The sequence below is a fragment of the Parasteatoda tepidariorum genome, chromosome 7 (genome assembly GCF_043381705.1).
Source record: "Parasteatoda tepidariorum isolate YZ-2023 chromosome 7, CAS_Ptep_4.0, whole genome shotgun sequence".
In the NCBI taxonomy this organism is placed as follows: Eukaryota; Metazoa; Arthropoda; class Arachnida; order Araneae; family Theridiidae; genus Parasteatoda; species Parasteatoda tepidariorum.
In genome coordinates this window covers 6,147,237-6,162,320 of record NC_092210.1, presented here as the reverse complement: position 1 = coordinate 6,162,320, position 15,084 = coordinate 6,147,237, and the positions used below count along the sequence as shown (strand labels likewise).

The 15,084-nt window shown below is 30.0% G+C and overlaps 1 protein-coding gene across 3 annotated transcripts in view; it reads left to right on the top strand.

Moving 5' to 3' along the window:
• LOC107455169 (protein SSXT) overlaps positions 1 to 13,061 on the top strand; it is a 29,884-nt gene extending 16,823 nt beyond the window's left edge. For 2 of the 3 annotated variants that reach the window (XM_043039770.2, XM_071183011.1), the window contains 3 exons: positions 693 to 800; positions 991 to 1,095; positions 3,515 to 13,061. In XM_043039770.2, coding sequence (XP_042895704.1) covers positions 693 to 800; positions 991 to 1,095; positions 3,515 to 4,593 — 1,292 coding nt within the window. In that variant the 3' untranslated portion in view covers positions 4,594 to 13,061. The remainder of the gene's footprint in view (positions 1 to 692; positions 801 to 990; positions 1,096 to 3,514) is intronic. The other variant, XM_043039771.2, reaches the window with a different exon arrangement.
• The last annotated feature ends 2,023 nt before the right edge of the window (positions 13,062 to 15,084 follow it).

Sequence of the window (15,084 nt, the reverse complement as noted above, 5' to 3'; positions counted from 1 at the left end):
ATGTCTTCCAAATAAGACTATGATGTTTAAGGATGAAAACTGCTCAGGGGGTAAAATGAGCAAGGAACGTTTGACTGTCCTAGTTGGAGGAAATGCGTCTGGGACAGAGAAATTGCCCTTACTTGTTATCGGAAAATACCGAAATCCCCGATGTTTCAAGAATGTAAAAACATATCCTTTGGATTACAAGTCTAACAAAAAGTTTTGGATGACATCAGTTTTATTTGAAGACTATGTAAGAAAAATGGGTCGGAAATTCTTTGCTAAAAAGAGAAAAGTGATACTCTTTATGGATAAATGCACAGCGCGTTGTGATCTGCCTAATTTGAAAGCAGTAAACTTGCAGTTTCTCCGGCCAAACACTACAGCAAAGTTGCAGCCGGTGGACCAGGGTATCATAAAGTGCTTAAACAGTCTTATCGTAAATGGCTAGTCAGAAAAATGATCTTAAATACTATAAGCATTTAGAAGATTTGTAATTAATAAGCATTAATTAAATAATCCGACAATATTTTGAAAGTCCAAAACCTAAACTAACGGTAAGTCGAACTTCCGATATGTCGAAGTTTTTCGTCAGTCCTATCAGATTCGAGTTATCGCGAATTCACTGTATGTATATATATATATATTTGTTTATTATTTTATAATTTAGTAAGCTGTTATTAATATTGACTAACATTGATACATTTTAGATTCTCAAATTCCAAATGCTCAGAATACGAACCAACCTCATGGGGGACCAGGAAATGTGCCGCCTAATTTCAGTCCTGCACCACCTCAGCCACCCATAACACAATCACGTAAGATTATATCCTTAAAATATTTCAGAATTTTTTTACAACTGTCTTGATTTATTGCCCCATTATTTTCTGCTGTAGCTCAGAATATTGTTTTTAAATGCAATTTAAGAGCAAAATTCTGAGCTAAATTTATCTTTTATTTATGTATTTTTGGTAAGAAAAAATTTTATTGTACAATTTTGATATTTAGATCCAAATATGCCACCAAATCAAAATGTTGGTGGGAATCTTCATGGCCCTGGTGGAGTTTCTCAGAATTACAATTCGCCTACTCATCCTCCTGTTGGACATTCTCGTAAGTTTATTGCAGAAAAATGTTTGTTGCCTTTTTCAAAATCTCTGATTTGACAATGTTTTCACCATCGTTAATTTTCTTGTATGCAGGAATCTTAATCTTTGATTGTCTCAATTTTCAAAGTTGATTTTTAGCAATGGTTGGCATTTTGCCTGGAAGAAACTTATTTCTTCTAGGATACTTGAAAAAATTAGAAGAAACTAAGAATAATCAATTCATCTGTTTAGCAATGAGTATTATAAACAGTTCAAATTTAAATAAATTAAATATAGTAAGAGAAAGTTTAAATTTTTTCACATTTTTTTTCTTGTTTTAGGGAGAATTTTAATTTAAGTCAGTTTGAATATTTATGTTTAGCAGTATTTGTATATGAAAATTAGTATGCTATTTGTAATCGAGGATTTAATGTGAGTTTTTATTGTAGTGTCTACGTGTAATATGCGATTTGTTAATTTAATGGTATTAATAAAAATTTATTATGTTATTGTTTTATTATATTATGTTAGTTGTTTATAAAATTAGGCTCTACTATTCTCATTATAATAAAATATTGAAAAACTAGTTATTTTAATTTTAAGAGAAAGTTTTTCAGTTGTTACTTTTATAATTTTAACCTATTAAAAAAAAATTTGTAATTTATAGTTTAAAAATTAATGTTATTATTCAAACTAGATTGTAATTATAAACTGTTCAAAAAACTGTTTAAATTTTTGATATTTCTTTTCATAAAAGAATTTCTTCTGGGGTAATTTTTTCCATTTTGAAAAAACGTAACATCAGCATTTTTAACAGCTTCTACTTTTCTTTCATTTTTTTTTTGTTTTGTTAAATAAGAGGCTATTGCCTGTTCTCATGAAGTTAATGCTTAGTTAGCATGTTTTGCATAATGCTTTTGTAGCAAATTCATATTTATTTTTTAATCTTTGAATGAATGTATTTCCCTTTTAGATTGTATTTTCCCCTTTTTTCCATTATATTTCTAAATACTTCATTTTTTCTGAAAGTTGTTATGAATTATCGTTATTATACAGGGTAGAGGGTCCATAAAGTCTGGAGACAGTGATCTATCTTGAAAATTACACATTGTGTCAAAATCAACCTCCTGATATTATGAGGACAACTTAAATAAAAACACCAAATTTTTAGTGAAGATTTGAATATTCTAGAAAAAAAAAAGTTACCTCATTTTAACTACATGGTTTTGCAATTTGATTCAAAGATGGCACTGTAATCACAAAATAAAAATGGCGTACAAGTTGTTTAAAATAAAGTAACTTGAGAAATACTTGTTAGGTTGACAAAATGATACTTTAAATCCTTCAGTAACTTTTATCACCAAAATGCAAGTTAACATTTGAAAAAAATATTTTAGTAGTTTATCAATTATTGTTATTTTAGATTATAAATTTAATATTACACCGGGTTGCCACTCCACATAGAAAACCTATAAAATACAGGGAATTTAAAAATCGCCTAAAATAACAGGGAAAATGTAGGGAATTTTGATTTTTTTTCTTTGCAAACTGTTAAAATACGGAAAATTTTATTTATTTTCATCTTTTAAAAAATGGTGACCACTCAAACCGTAATCTATCAGATATTTAAGGATGATATTTCAGCTATACTAAACTATTTCATTTACGATAGCATTATTTAAAAATTTTCAGCTGTTCCTTCTTTTTTCTCTAAGTTTTTCCAGCTATGTAAACTAGTACAGGGTGCATAGCATTTTTAAAAAGTCTTTAAAGGTGCTTTTTTTATTCGGGGTTTGTAAAAGGTGCTTAATTTTCTATCTTTTAAAAAGAGATTATTTTTTCTTTGTTGTGGCGATTGTCGCTCTAAATTACAAAAATGCAGAATTTTTTACAATTTTCTCCACAATATTTATCAGAAACTAATTATTTTATTATGAGTATGTGAAGTTTTTTGAATTTTATTGATTTTATGTTCATAAATTAAAAACATTAAACTATAGAAAAAAATAATTTTTATTATTGCACAGATTTTAATTATGATTTTCTTTTGGAAAGGGATTAAAAATATTTTTTGAGTTTGTAAAAAGTACTTAAAAGGTGCTTATTTTTTGTTGAAAAATCTGGCTACTCACCCTGTAGTATAGTTAGCCCAATATCGGTCACATAAGAGCACAGTAATTGTTGTGTTTCCTCTTACTATATTGTGTATAATATGTACAGGAAAAACACAGGGAGTTTTTTTTTTTTTCAGATTTGAGTGTCAACCCCGTGCTTTATATTATGTTATTGATTCAATATTTATTACTAATATAATATTTAATATTATTAACTTGATATTTATTATTAATAACTAGAAATTTACCTACATTACAAGTATGCTGTCTGTACGTAGTTTTAGTTTCTCAATTATCTAAAAATCTGTTAAACTTTTTCTTCCATTTTAGCTGGCCCACATCAGCAACAACAGTATCAGCAGCAACAGCAGGGTCCTTTTGCTCCAGGACAGCCACCACAGCCTCCCCCACATAATCAGTACAACAGCTCTTCTCCTCAAAATACTTATGGCCAGAATCACCCATCATCCAACTACAATTCATCCACTCAAAATTATGTACCGGTAAATCAACCACAAGGTTATGGACCAAGTTCTTCACCTCATCCTCAAACACCTCAACAACAACAGCCCCAAGCTCCTCCTCAACAACAGCCACAACAATCTCCTCAACCTCAACAACAGTTACAGCAACAACAATTACAACAACAACAGCAGCAGCAACAACAACAACTCCAACAGCAGCCTCAGCAACATCCTCAACACCAGTCTCAACAACCACAGCCTACACCCTCCCAACAGCAGCAGCAGGTACCACCTCCACACCAGCAACCAAATAACCAGCCGCCTGGTCAGAATTACCCAAACCAGCCTGTGAATCAACCGCCGGGTAATTTCAACGTTCCTCCCAATTCCTCCTCATCCCAACCGCAAGTGTACACGACCCAGTCCTCACAAACTTACAACCAGCCCCAGCAGTATGGGCAGCAATCCGCTAACTCGCCTTCCCAGTGGTACCAGAATCAAAACACCCAATCGTACCCATCTGCTACATCTACTCAACCAAGCTATTCCATGTCCCAAGGTGGTTATATGGGACATTCTCAGAATTTTTCTTCTGCTCCAAATAGTTCATATAATTCTCCACCCACCACTGCTCAGTCCAACTACGGACCCTCGTCACAGCAGTCGAATTATATCCACCCATCAGCTGGTCCAAATGTTCAGGGTTCAACACCCCCACCTGCTCCAGCCCCCCAGAATCGTTTCCCTTCTAATTACGCTCAGAGTAATTATTCTCACTATCGGCCGGCTTCTCAGGCGCAGCCCGGAGGAATGGGCAATCAAACCCATCCCAATATGGGTAATCAAATGGGTCCTCCCTCCGTTCACAGGCAAGCTCCTCCAAATAACAACTCGCAGAATTACAGTTACGAACAAAATCAAGGTTATGGTTATCAACAACAGTAAGGCACGCCATCAACACCACTATGATGATTATTTAACTATTATTTTAGAGTGAATGTGATACTCTAAGATTTTGACTGCAAAACAGTGCATATTGCAGTGCGGCTATGAGGGGAACTCCTCCCAGACTAAAAGTCTTGGACTGTCTGCTACTATGGTAACAAGCGAGATCACATCTCTGATGTGGGTGAAATGAAGGAAAGAAGGTGTCGATTGGTTTACTCACGCCGGTCTATGCCAAAATTAAGGCAAAAATATTCACCTCACACCCCTATTGGTAATGACTTTTCCTCGTAACCATAGTACGCCGACCTAGGCCAAGATTAAGGCAAAACTGTTCACCCCTATTCGTAATAACTTTTCCTCGTAACCATAGTACAATGCGAGACTTGTGTCTGGAGAAGTTCTCCTGAAAGTTGCACTATACATTAACCAGAAGAAATAAATAAATAAAAATTAGTTAAAAACATGCACTGAATTAAGTGATATGTAATATTACTTTTATATTATTGTATATATGAAATATTCATTGCTATTGTCTTGTGGTTTTAAAGGAATCAATACTTTTAACTTGATAATTCTTTAATGTAAATTTTAATTATTAGGAAAAGTTTTGTCACTATTTTTTAACAGTTTTGGTTTCAATAATAAGTTTCCCTCTCCCACTCAGTGTGTTGTGCAATGTAGCAAAAAAATAAATAATGAAATATGTATAAATAGTTAAAATATTGCTCATAAAAATGTATTTAATAAAATGAATTTTGGCTTAGTGACTTATATCTGAACACACTAAAGATGTGCCAAAAATCATACTTGCCTTTGTTGGATTCATTTGAACATCCGATTAATTGTTTCTCATCTTAAATTTTATATAAATTGTGTTTAAATATCCCTAGAATTTAATATGTAAGAAATGAAAATATTGTAATTCCTCTTATTTTTTATTAATCTCACTTTTTTTTATTAATCCCAGTGTGGCTTAGAAAAGGTATTTAAAATTAAAAACCAAATCTCAAATTTGTAGTGTAGTTTTGGAAAAAGTGTAAACTTAAAATTGAAAATATCTACTTTTTAAAGTAGGTTTAAATCAAAGTAAAGACTTTTTTTTCCTTACGTTTAAAACATCTGTGTTAATCATGTTTGAAACATTGAATGAAAAACTTGTTTTAGAACCTGAGAGGTTTTTTAATAATGTTTTCTAACTTGCTCTTTAATGTATACTTGTAGTTTGATACATGTCTAAAAAATATTTACTGTTTTTAATCTTTTTTCAATTTAGAGTTTTCTGCTTTAAATTTTTTTTAGGTACTTTGGAATTATCTGTCGACGCTTGCGAAAATGCGCAAATCCTCTTATCATTCTAAACACATTTGATTTATCAAGTAATAATAAAATATTAATTACAAAAAAAATGTAAAAATAAATAACAAAAAGAATCAAAACAGAGTAGAAACTTCTAATTTTTTTATAATTAACATTGAATTATTATTGAACTTAACCATATATATTATTATAAATCATTTCGTCTGCCAATAATCCTTGATAGCGCAAGCAAACAAGTTATCCTCCTTGTGTAGTCGCTGCTAAGGAAATCCCAAATTCGGATCATTTTGTTGTGTAGTAAAAATGCAGTATATTTCAACAAGCTGAAGAAAACTAATTCGCATAGTCAAGGATTACACGTTAAATAAGATAAAATTTGTGGTTATTGGCGTAGAATCAACCTTTTGGTGATAATATCAGGTTTGGGGGAAATGGTCGACGGAATACTCCCAAAGTTCGAAAACGGTCGATGGGATGATCCCAAAGTGCCATTTTTTATTTATTTTTGCCAAGGTAGCATGTTTGTAACAACCTTGACAATGCTTTTAAAAGCTACTTTTACTATATTTTTTTATTATTTAACCAAATAAATCAATTTTATATCCGAACAAAAATATATACTATATGAAAGAAGTGAATGTATAATTACTTCTTTTTTTCCTCCTGATGTGTAGTCTATATTTCTCCCTATTAAGTATTTTTCTCATATTTTGCATATTTATCTTTTGAATATTTTAAATAAATTATTGGTTTTCTTATATGACTGTTCTAGAATTCTTCATCAAAAATAAAAATACAATACAACAAAACCCATTATCCAGAAATCGGAAAACCAAAAAACCGGAACAAAATTTGATAAATTTTCCCGCCATTTAAAAAAAAAAAATTTTTTTTTTCCTCATAAGATTTTAAGATTTTTCTTTCTTTTTTGAAAGATGTTTACCTTACCATCATTTTGGAAATAATCATTAGTGTATTACTTCATCGTTTTTTCTTCTTTTTAAGATTATTTCCAAATATTTTTTTTTTTCAAAGGGGTTTAACAATAAAAAAAACGGCTTTTTGTAGCGATTCAGAAAACCGGAAAAATCAGTTATCCGGAATAGCGATGGTCCCGATCATTCCGGATAATCGGTTCCCTACTGTATTAAAATATAGCATGACTTTTTTTTTTTTTTTTTAAATTTCAAGTTCGTGGACTAATTTATTGAAGTTTGGAATTTTCATGTATTCCTACGATTCCTATTTTCAAAATATATTATAATTTTTTAATCTGTTTTTATTGAAGACACATATTTCAAGTTCCTTACCATTGTACATAAAAACTTGATTTATAGTAATTAAGAATTGTGCTGTAATTTTGTAGGGTTAAAATTCTCATTTTAAGAGTATTTTGTTCATCCTCATCAATAGCTATGCTTATTTTATATAATTGTAAATACTCACTCTAAGATCTTAATAAAACTGGAATTACTGGACTCTAATAAGTTACCGAACTTAGAAATATTATAAGAATAGGTCAAAACTGAAAGCAAAATACAAGTAGGTTTCTGAATGAATCTTTTTCAATTTAGCTCTTCAATTATCAAAGTACTTGAGTATCACTATAATCTTATTATTTACTACTATGTATAATTAGTACTTATGTATAAATTAGAATAACTTTACCTAAACTTTTCACTGGGAAATTTTATGTATTGTTTAGTATTTCTGAGTAATTTACACTACACTGTGACAGTAGATATAATACACATAGCTGCCAACTCTACTGGATTTTGCCGCTTTCTCCTGGTTTTGGTACACTTAAAAAAATTCCCTAAAATTATGTTTTCTAACAAAAATTCCTATTGAATTCTATATATTGCTTGCTTGAATATTTAAATTAGTGTTACATAATGAAGTGAGCTTCATTTATAGTATTCAGCTTAAAGCTTTTCTTCCTTTTTTAAAAATTTTTAGTTTAATTTTATTCAGAACTCTCTTTTTAAATTAATTAAAATATTTTTGAACTGTCAATAATAAATTACTTGTCTTTTACTATTAAAAATTATGAGTTAACGTAAGAAAAATCGTTTCAAGTTCATTTAACGTCAATCGTAACGGGTACATATTATTTACCATTAATTAAGTTTTTGTATTTTGATGACAACAGGGTTGCCACTCCACAAATAAAACCTGGAAAATAAAGGGAATTTAAAAATTATCTAAGATGACAGGGAGTTTTGAGTATTTCTCTAGTAACTGGGAAAATACAGGGAATTTTGTTTCTTCCTGATTTAAGTGTCAACCCTGGACAATAAAATTCCCTAAATGTAAAGCATTTAGTATACTATACAACAGTTACATTACATTATTAACCCCTTAACGATCGGTTAATTTTCAAGAAAAAGGTCATAAAAGTGCCTATTTTTTTTACATCTAGTTTAAAATAAATTATCTACAATTACCATAAAAATATCCTGGTACTGCCATCTGGTGTGTAAAAGGAGAAATAAAATGTTTTCCTGAAAAAAGAAATGAATTAGTTTTATTCTTATTGGCGCGTTACTACTGAACACTCCAGCCCTGAAATTTCACGGGAGTGAGAAATAGAGGATGAAACCTCACCCCGTCATTTTTATGGGAGCGAGAAGGAAGGGGTTAACAGTATATTATAAAACAATATTTATATTATTTCGTAACATCTACTGGTTTATTTCCTATCCATTTTGGCAGCTATGAATTCATATTTGATAAATATTTGAAACACTTTTGAGTAGCTTGAGTTTTTCTGATAATTGAAGTACCTTCTTTTAACCTGATTATGGTTCTTACATCTTATCTCAATATGATGCATCTTATTGTAATCAACCCTGTGTATATATATATCTCATTTTTTCTTTAACTGATAGAAGTTGAAATATACTATTTGTGAATGTACTGCAAATGTTTTTTGTAGATAGTAGTTCATATTATTCAATCATAATGTTGTGTTGACTTTAGAAGTATGGTTCTCTAATGTTGATTACAGTGGGGTTTTGTATTTTTACCCTTGTGTGTATGAAATTGCGTATTCTTTTTCTTGTATTCTCTTCACTGTCTGTTGTGTAAATCAATATACAAAATGTGGTTATAGATTTCCAGGGTTTCTCTGATAACTCTTGAAAATATGTGAATTATATACCAAATTCATGTTTCTAATCAACCTTCAACTTCTGTAATGTTCTTTTGTATTTGGATGTAAAAGTTTCAGAAACAACTTTTTAAGTCCTCTTTTGGAACTCTCTTCATTTTTGACGGTCTTAACCCAAACCTTGTTCTTTTGGCGAAATTTTCAATTTTTTAAACAAAATATCTGCAAGAGACTTTTCAAGAGAGATTGTTTCCTCGACTTTCAAAACCAAAAGTTTGCTAATGGAACAAAAAATCAATTATGTCGAAGACATTGAGAATATGTAGCGTAGCTACCACTAAGATTATTAAATACCAATTCAATAATGTTACTAATTTGATTCTATACTGAGGTATCTTTTGATAGGTGAAGGTTGACAAATTTGATAAACTTTCTTCTTATTTGAGACCTATATGAACTCGCTAGCATCGATGCATGGTCCACATTGAATAGTTGATTAGTTCACAAAGTAGTGCTAAGAAAAATAATCTGGTGAAGTAAATAAATTCTCCCGGCCAATAAATAAATTATGAGCAAATATATATATATGTGTATGTATATATATAATAAATAACATTTATCAACTAGTGGTGTTTGATGGTCCACATTGAATAGTTGATTTGTTCACAAAATTGTGTTAAGAAAAATAATCTGGTGAAATAAATAAATTCTCCCGGCCAATAAATAAATAAGGAGCAAAAAAATATGTTTGTATGTATATATATGTGTGTGTGTATTCATATATATATATATATATATACTAGCTGTGTTCGTTCATCGAATTCTATCACAGATAAAATTCTGGAAGGGGAGTAATGTGGCTTAACTATCACTATATAAATATTAAATACCATACGAATTCACTAGTACATAAGACATCTTGACTTGATTCTAAACTGGGGTACCTTTTGATAGATGAAGGTTGGCAAATTTGATAAACTTTCCCCTTAAATACGTCAGAATTAAAGAGCATTCTGAAAGAGGACTCGAGAAGTCGTTTCAGAAACTTTTATAGACGAATACAGAAGGATATTATGATGGGATGAAGGTTACTTTGAAACGCATAATTTTGGTTATGTTATTCACATAATATTTTTAAGAGTTATTAGATCAGGTTTGGAAATTAATAGCTGCACCTTGTAGTGTGCAGAAATAACTGTGCAAGATAAGGTTATTAAAATATATAGCAAATTAGCTTCGTGTCTCAGTTTTTATAAGGGAGGAACGTAGCACCTAATTATGTATATTAAATTTACGTATATGTTATGTAAATCATTTTCACGTATGTGGATGTTTTACGTGTCTGCAAAACTCAAAATTAAAGAGAATATTTGTAAAAAAAGGTTATTAAAAAATTAACTAGAAGGGAAATTATGTCATTTAGTACTTCTGTTATAATTCTACTGTTGGTATAAATACTATAGCTCCTCCTTGCATTGCAATTTATTTTTTTTAGGGGGGGATCAGAGGAGAAACTAAAGTATAGTAAGAGTTGTAATTGTATAGTAAAAAAATAATGTCCCAGTATATTAATTCTAATTTTTTAATAAAACTATCAACTTTGATTGAAGCTTTGCTCTTAAATAAAATTAACTTCTGTTGTTATACCTAGAGTTTTTATATCTAAACAAAATGATGACCAGGGTGCGTAGCGTTTTTTAAAGGTGCTTATTTTCGGTTTTTAAAAGCCCTTATAGGTACTTTTAAAAAGTGCTTAATTTTCCCTTTTCAAAATGAGATATTTTTTCTTTACCATGTTGATTTTCGCACTGAATTATTCAGACTGAAATTGTTCTATTCAACGTTTTCACAATTAATTCAACCCCAATTTATTTCTATGTACCGTTGGTTCGTAGCGTATGAAAACGCCAATCGTTTTACATGTTTGATGAAATACTTAGGAGTGACTTTGTTGCATTTCGCAAGAGATTCTCAATTTCAGACTGCATTTCCCGCCCCTCTGAAATCGAACCAAAAAATCTCTCGAATTTATATGATATTTTTTTACAGTGCTTAAAATTATTTTTTAAGTGCTTATTTTTTGTTGGAAAATTAAGCTACGCACCCTGATGACTGACAGGTGCTAAATTGCCCAGATTTGTGAGCAAAAGAGTATGATAGCCTTTATTTACGGAAATAGTTTCTCTTAATATCTCCCTGTCATATTTCGTGTCAAAATCATGTTAGCTCCTTCAAACTGTGTTAATTTTTTTCCCTTCCTAGTTTAAGGATCTAGGTCGCAAAACTGAATAAGTTGATTGATGGCAGTGGTACAAGTAACAAAATTTCTGTAGTGGCATCTTTTTTTTTCATAATTTGTAGTGTGTAAGGCAAAACAAATACCCACTAGTTGGTAACGATTGCTGGCAACAAAATTGAATGCTAGTTTAATAAAGGAACAAAATGCAAACTTAATAATTTTTCAAATTTGACTGATGCAATACTTACCAAAGTCCTTCCTTGGAACATATTTTGCGCTGTAACTCTCAATCTATTGTGCGCAAAATAAAAAACGGACCTACTTGAATAACTTTTGAACTAATTGGATCTTCACTTTCTAGAACTCAATCTTGATGGTTCGAGGAGGTGACCTCAAATATGACAATTAATTAGCGCAGGCGATATTTTAAGTTACGAAATCATACAGAAAAATATAATTTTTCTAAATAAACGTACCTTTTTTCAACGGATTCATAACCCCCTCCCAAATTATAGAAGGTAGCTGCAATCTGGGAAATATGGTCCCCTTTATGTTAATTTTACTTTTAGCGTATTTCGTCATATCTCGAGAACTTTCAAAGCTAATTGCATACAATTATAAAATTCATTTATCCGAAGATAATTCTGTATCTGTACAAAAAATAACTTCTAGTAAACATTTATTTTTTTAATATTAGTCGAAAACATTTTGAATTGTATAGGTATACAATTTTTTACATCATTTTAAATAATATTTTTTTATGTGGCAAAATTCAAACTTTGAGTGAAATCTGTCGAATAGCTTCTGAGTAATCAATGCATGCCTATAATTTTAAGATTCTTCAAAATGAAGATGTCAATGCACACAATGATTCGATTCTACCTTTCAGTTACCCATGCATCATTACTCTTAAAACAATATTTTTAGATATGAGAACTCTAGTTTTACTTAAAATCTATTATTAACCTCTTCGTCCCTGAATTGGTCAAAGATACTAGGAATTACATTTAATAATATCAAAAGATTCATTAATTTTTTTGCTGCAAATAGAATAAATAAGAATAATGCAATAAGAATTTTTACTTATTTTCTTTGCTGCGGACATACTGCCATTAATTGACCAAATTTGATACGCTGCTTCTATTCTTGTATGTTTTGTAATTAGAAAGCCAGGTTACGACGTTAAAGAAAAAAGGAATATAGAGTGATGAAAATATGTGTTCTAATACTAGGACGCTAGAGCCGAAGAGGTAAAAGTATGAAAAGAACAAACAACTTAAAAGAATAAATAAGAATTGTGACTTATTTTCTTTGCGGACATGCTGCCATTAACTAAGCAAATTCGATACGTTACTTCTATTCTTGTATGCATTGTTATTAGAATGCTAGATTACGAAGTTAAAAATAAGGAATATTGAGTAATGAAAATATGTGTTCTAATACTAGGACGCTAGAGCTATGGTATGAGAAAAGCTAACAATTTTAAGAAGAATATGCGAATGAATGAAATGAAAGAATGCTTCATAGAAAATGTTAATGAAAAAAAAAAGTAATTATATCATTTTTTTAAATACTTTTTTCTCTCTAGGAAAGAAATAATGGTTAGAAAGAAGAGGGCAATTTATTCAATGTAATGAGGTGCTATGCAGTACATTGTTAATGGTATTATTATTATTTTATTCTTTGCCTTGAAAGTTAAAGCAATGTTGTGATTACTTTAACTTGTTATAAATATTTTGTAGCAATATCCATTAATGTATAAACGTATCAATTTTTCTAATAAATGTATGAATATATCGTGTTTGTTCGAATGTTTCCGACTTTGCTTCCTCAACGTATGAACAAATCTGTCTCATGACACTTCTGCATGCATAAAATTTCAAAACACTACTTCTCGTAAGCAAAATCAAGAAGAATTTTTAAATAATAAAAATATATGTTACAGGAAATAATCGATACCTTGAAAAATTTCATTAAATGAATATTTCTTGCATTTTAAAAAGGAAGTATATAAAGGGAAATTTTGAAATATAAAACTAGAATGCATGATTTCTCAAAAATTATTTAATGCATTTTACATGAATAATTTTTACAGAGCTTTATATTGACCTCTTTACTTAAATACTTTTTTCTACAAATATTTGAAATAATTAAAAACTAAATTTTATTTAATAAAAAAAAAATCAAAAGCCTACGTATTCTTAAGACTAAAGGGGGGAAATTTTTTGTTTTCGATGCAATGTTCGAAATTAACTTAGAAATCCAAAAAAAATTGATCTGACGCCTGATACTAAGTTTTATGCCTAGTATTCACGAGAAGCAATCGAATTAACAGAAGCTGCACAACATGAAATCATTTAACAATGCTTTCCTAACTTAAAAAAATAATTTTCCTTAACCTTAAAAAAATAATAAATCTAAATTTTTTCCATTTCCAACAGCGCATTTACTTGAAAAATTTCTTTATTACAATTTTTCTGTGTACTAGAAATACAGAGCTAAGTTAGGCACTTCAATAGATCAAATACTAGATTTTCATTTCCTTAGCTTACATAATTCAAATAAATAAAACAAATTTTTAAAAAATTTCATTCAAAAACTTTTAGTTCTCAAGGGTGAGAGAGTTCACCTTCCAATGAGGCGATCCTGGTTCAAATCCCAACTATGGCTGGTCGATACGAATTCCGCATCCGAGTGCTGGCGTAAAATATCCTCAGTGGTAGACGGATCATGGGTTAGAGTCTCCTTGCAGTCAGGTTAACCGTGGGAGGTTCTCGTGGTCTTCCTCTCCGTGTAACGCAAATGCGGGTTAGTTCCATCAAAAAGTCATCCACGAAGGCAAGTTTCACCCAATACTTCATCCAGCCAGGAGTTCCCTTGTCTTATGGATTGGGCTCAAAATTACAAGGCTACGGAGTTGAACATTAGTAGTAGTAGACCGAAAAAATTGGGTAGGCTTTTCAAGGACGGTTATAAAATAAAATAATATTAAATAATTTGCTTAAAATAAATTATTCAAGCTATATGATTTAATGCATTTATAGTAAAATAGTAAACAGGACTTCCATTGCATATCCTTAACCTTGTTACCACTATCTATAAATAAATGGAATAAGCTTAAATAAATAATAATAGTTAAATTTTTTCTAGTTTTAGCTTTCAACGAATAATATGTTTCGTCCAAACAGATTTCAATTCTGGAAGAAACGAAATTTATTGAGTAGGTTTCTTGGAGCAATGTCATTCTTATCCTCTTGTGACAAAATATATAGGAAAAATTGGTTTTTCACAGCTTCTGTAAAAATTATGTTAACCTTCTTTCCGCGTATTTATTTATTTTTTTTTTTTTTAAAGTTTGAAAATTGCATATTATTTATAACATTTTTTAAAAAATCAGATGAGAATTCTAAAACTGACATGCCTTAGGAATCTTTTTTCAATTTTTAGTATTCGCTGTTTAACAAAATTAGGCATTTTACTAATAACAAGTTATCCTATAATAATATCTTAGGAATCGTGCTAAAGTAATAATTTTTTCAAAGTAAATTTTTTCAATATTTTTTTCTAAAAGAGCAACTTTCTTAAAATTAACTGTGTAATATATAAGTAAAGCGTCAAAATAAAATTGCTGTCCAAATTTAATTATTTTAAAACAAATCAAACAGTTGTGGTTTTTTAAGTTGCCTTAATGTGTATTTACTTTTTACAAGTCAAACAATAAAGTAAATAAATAAATAATTTGTTTGACGTTTTGCACTGAATAATTTTAACATAGAGAATGTTTTTAAAATCTTATCAGAACCTCTAAGTATAAACAAAA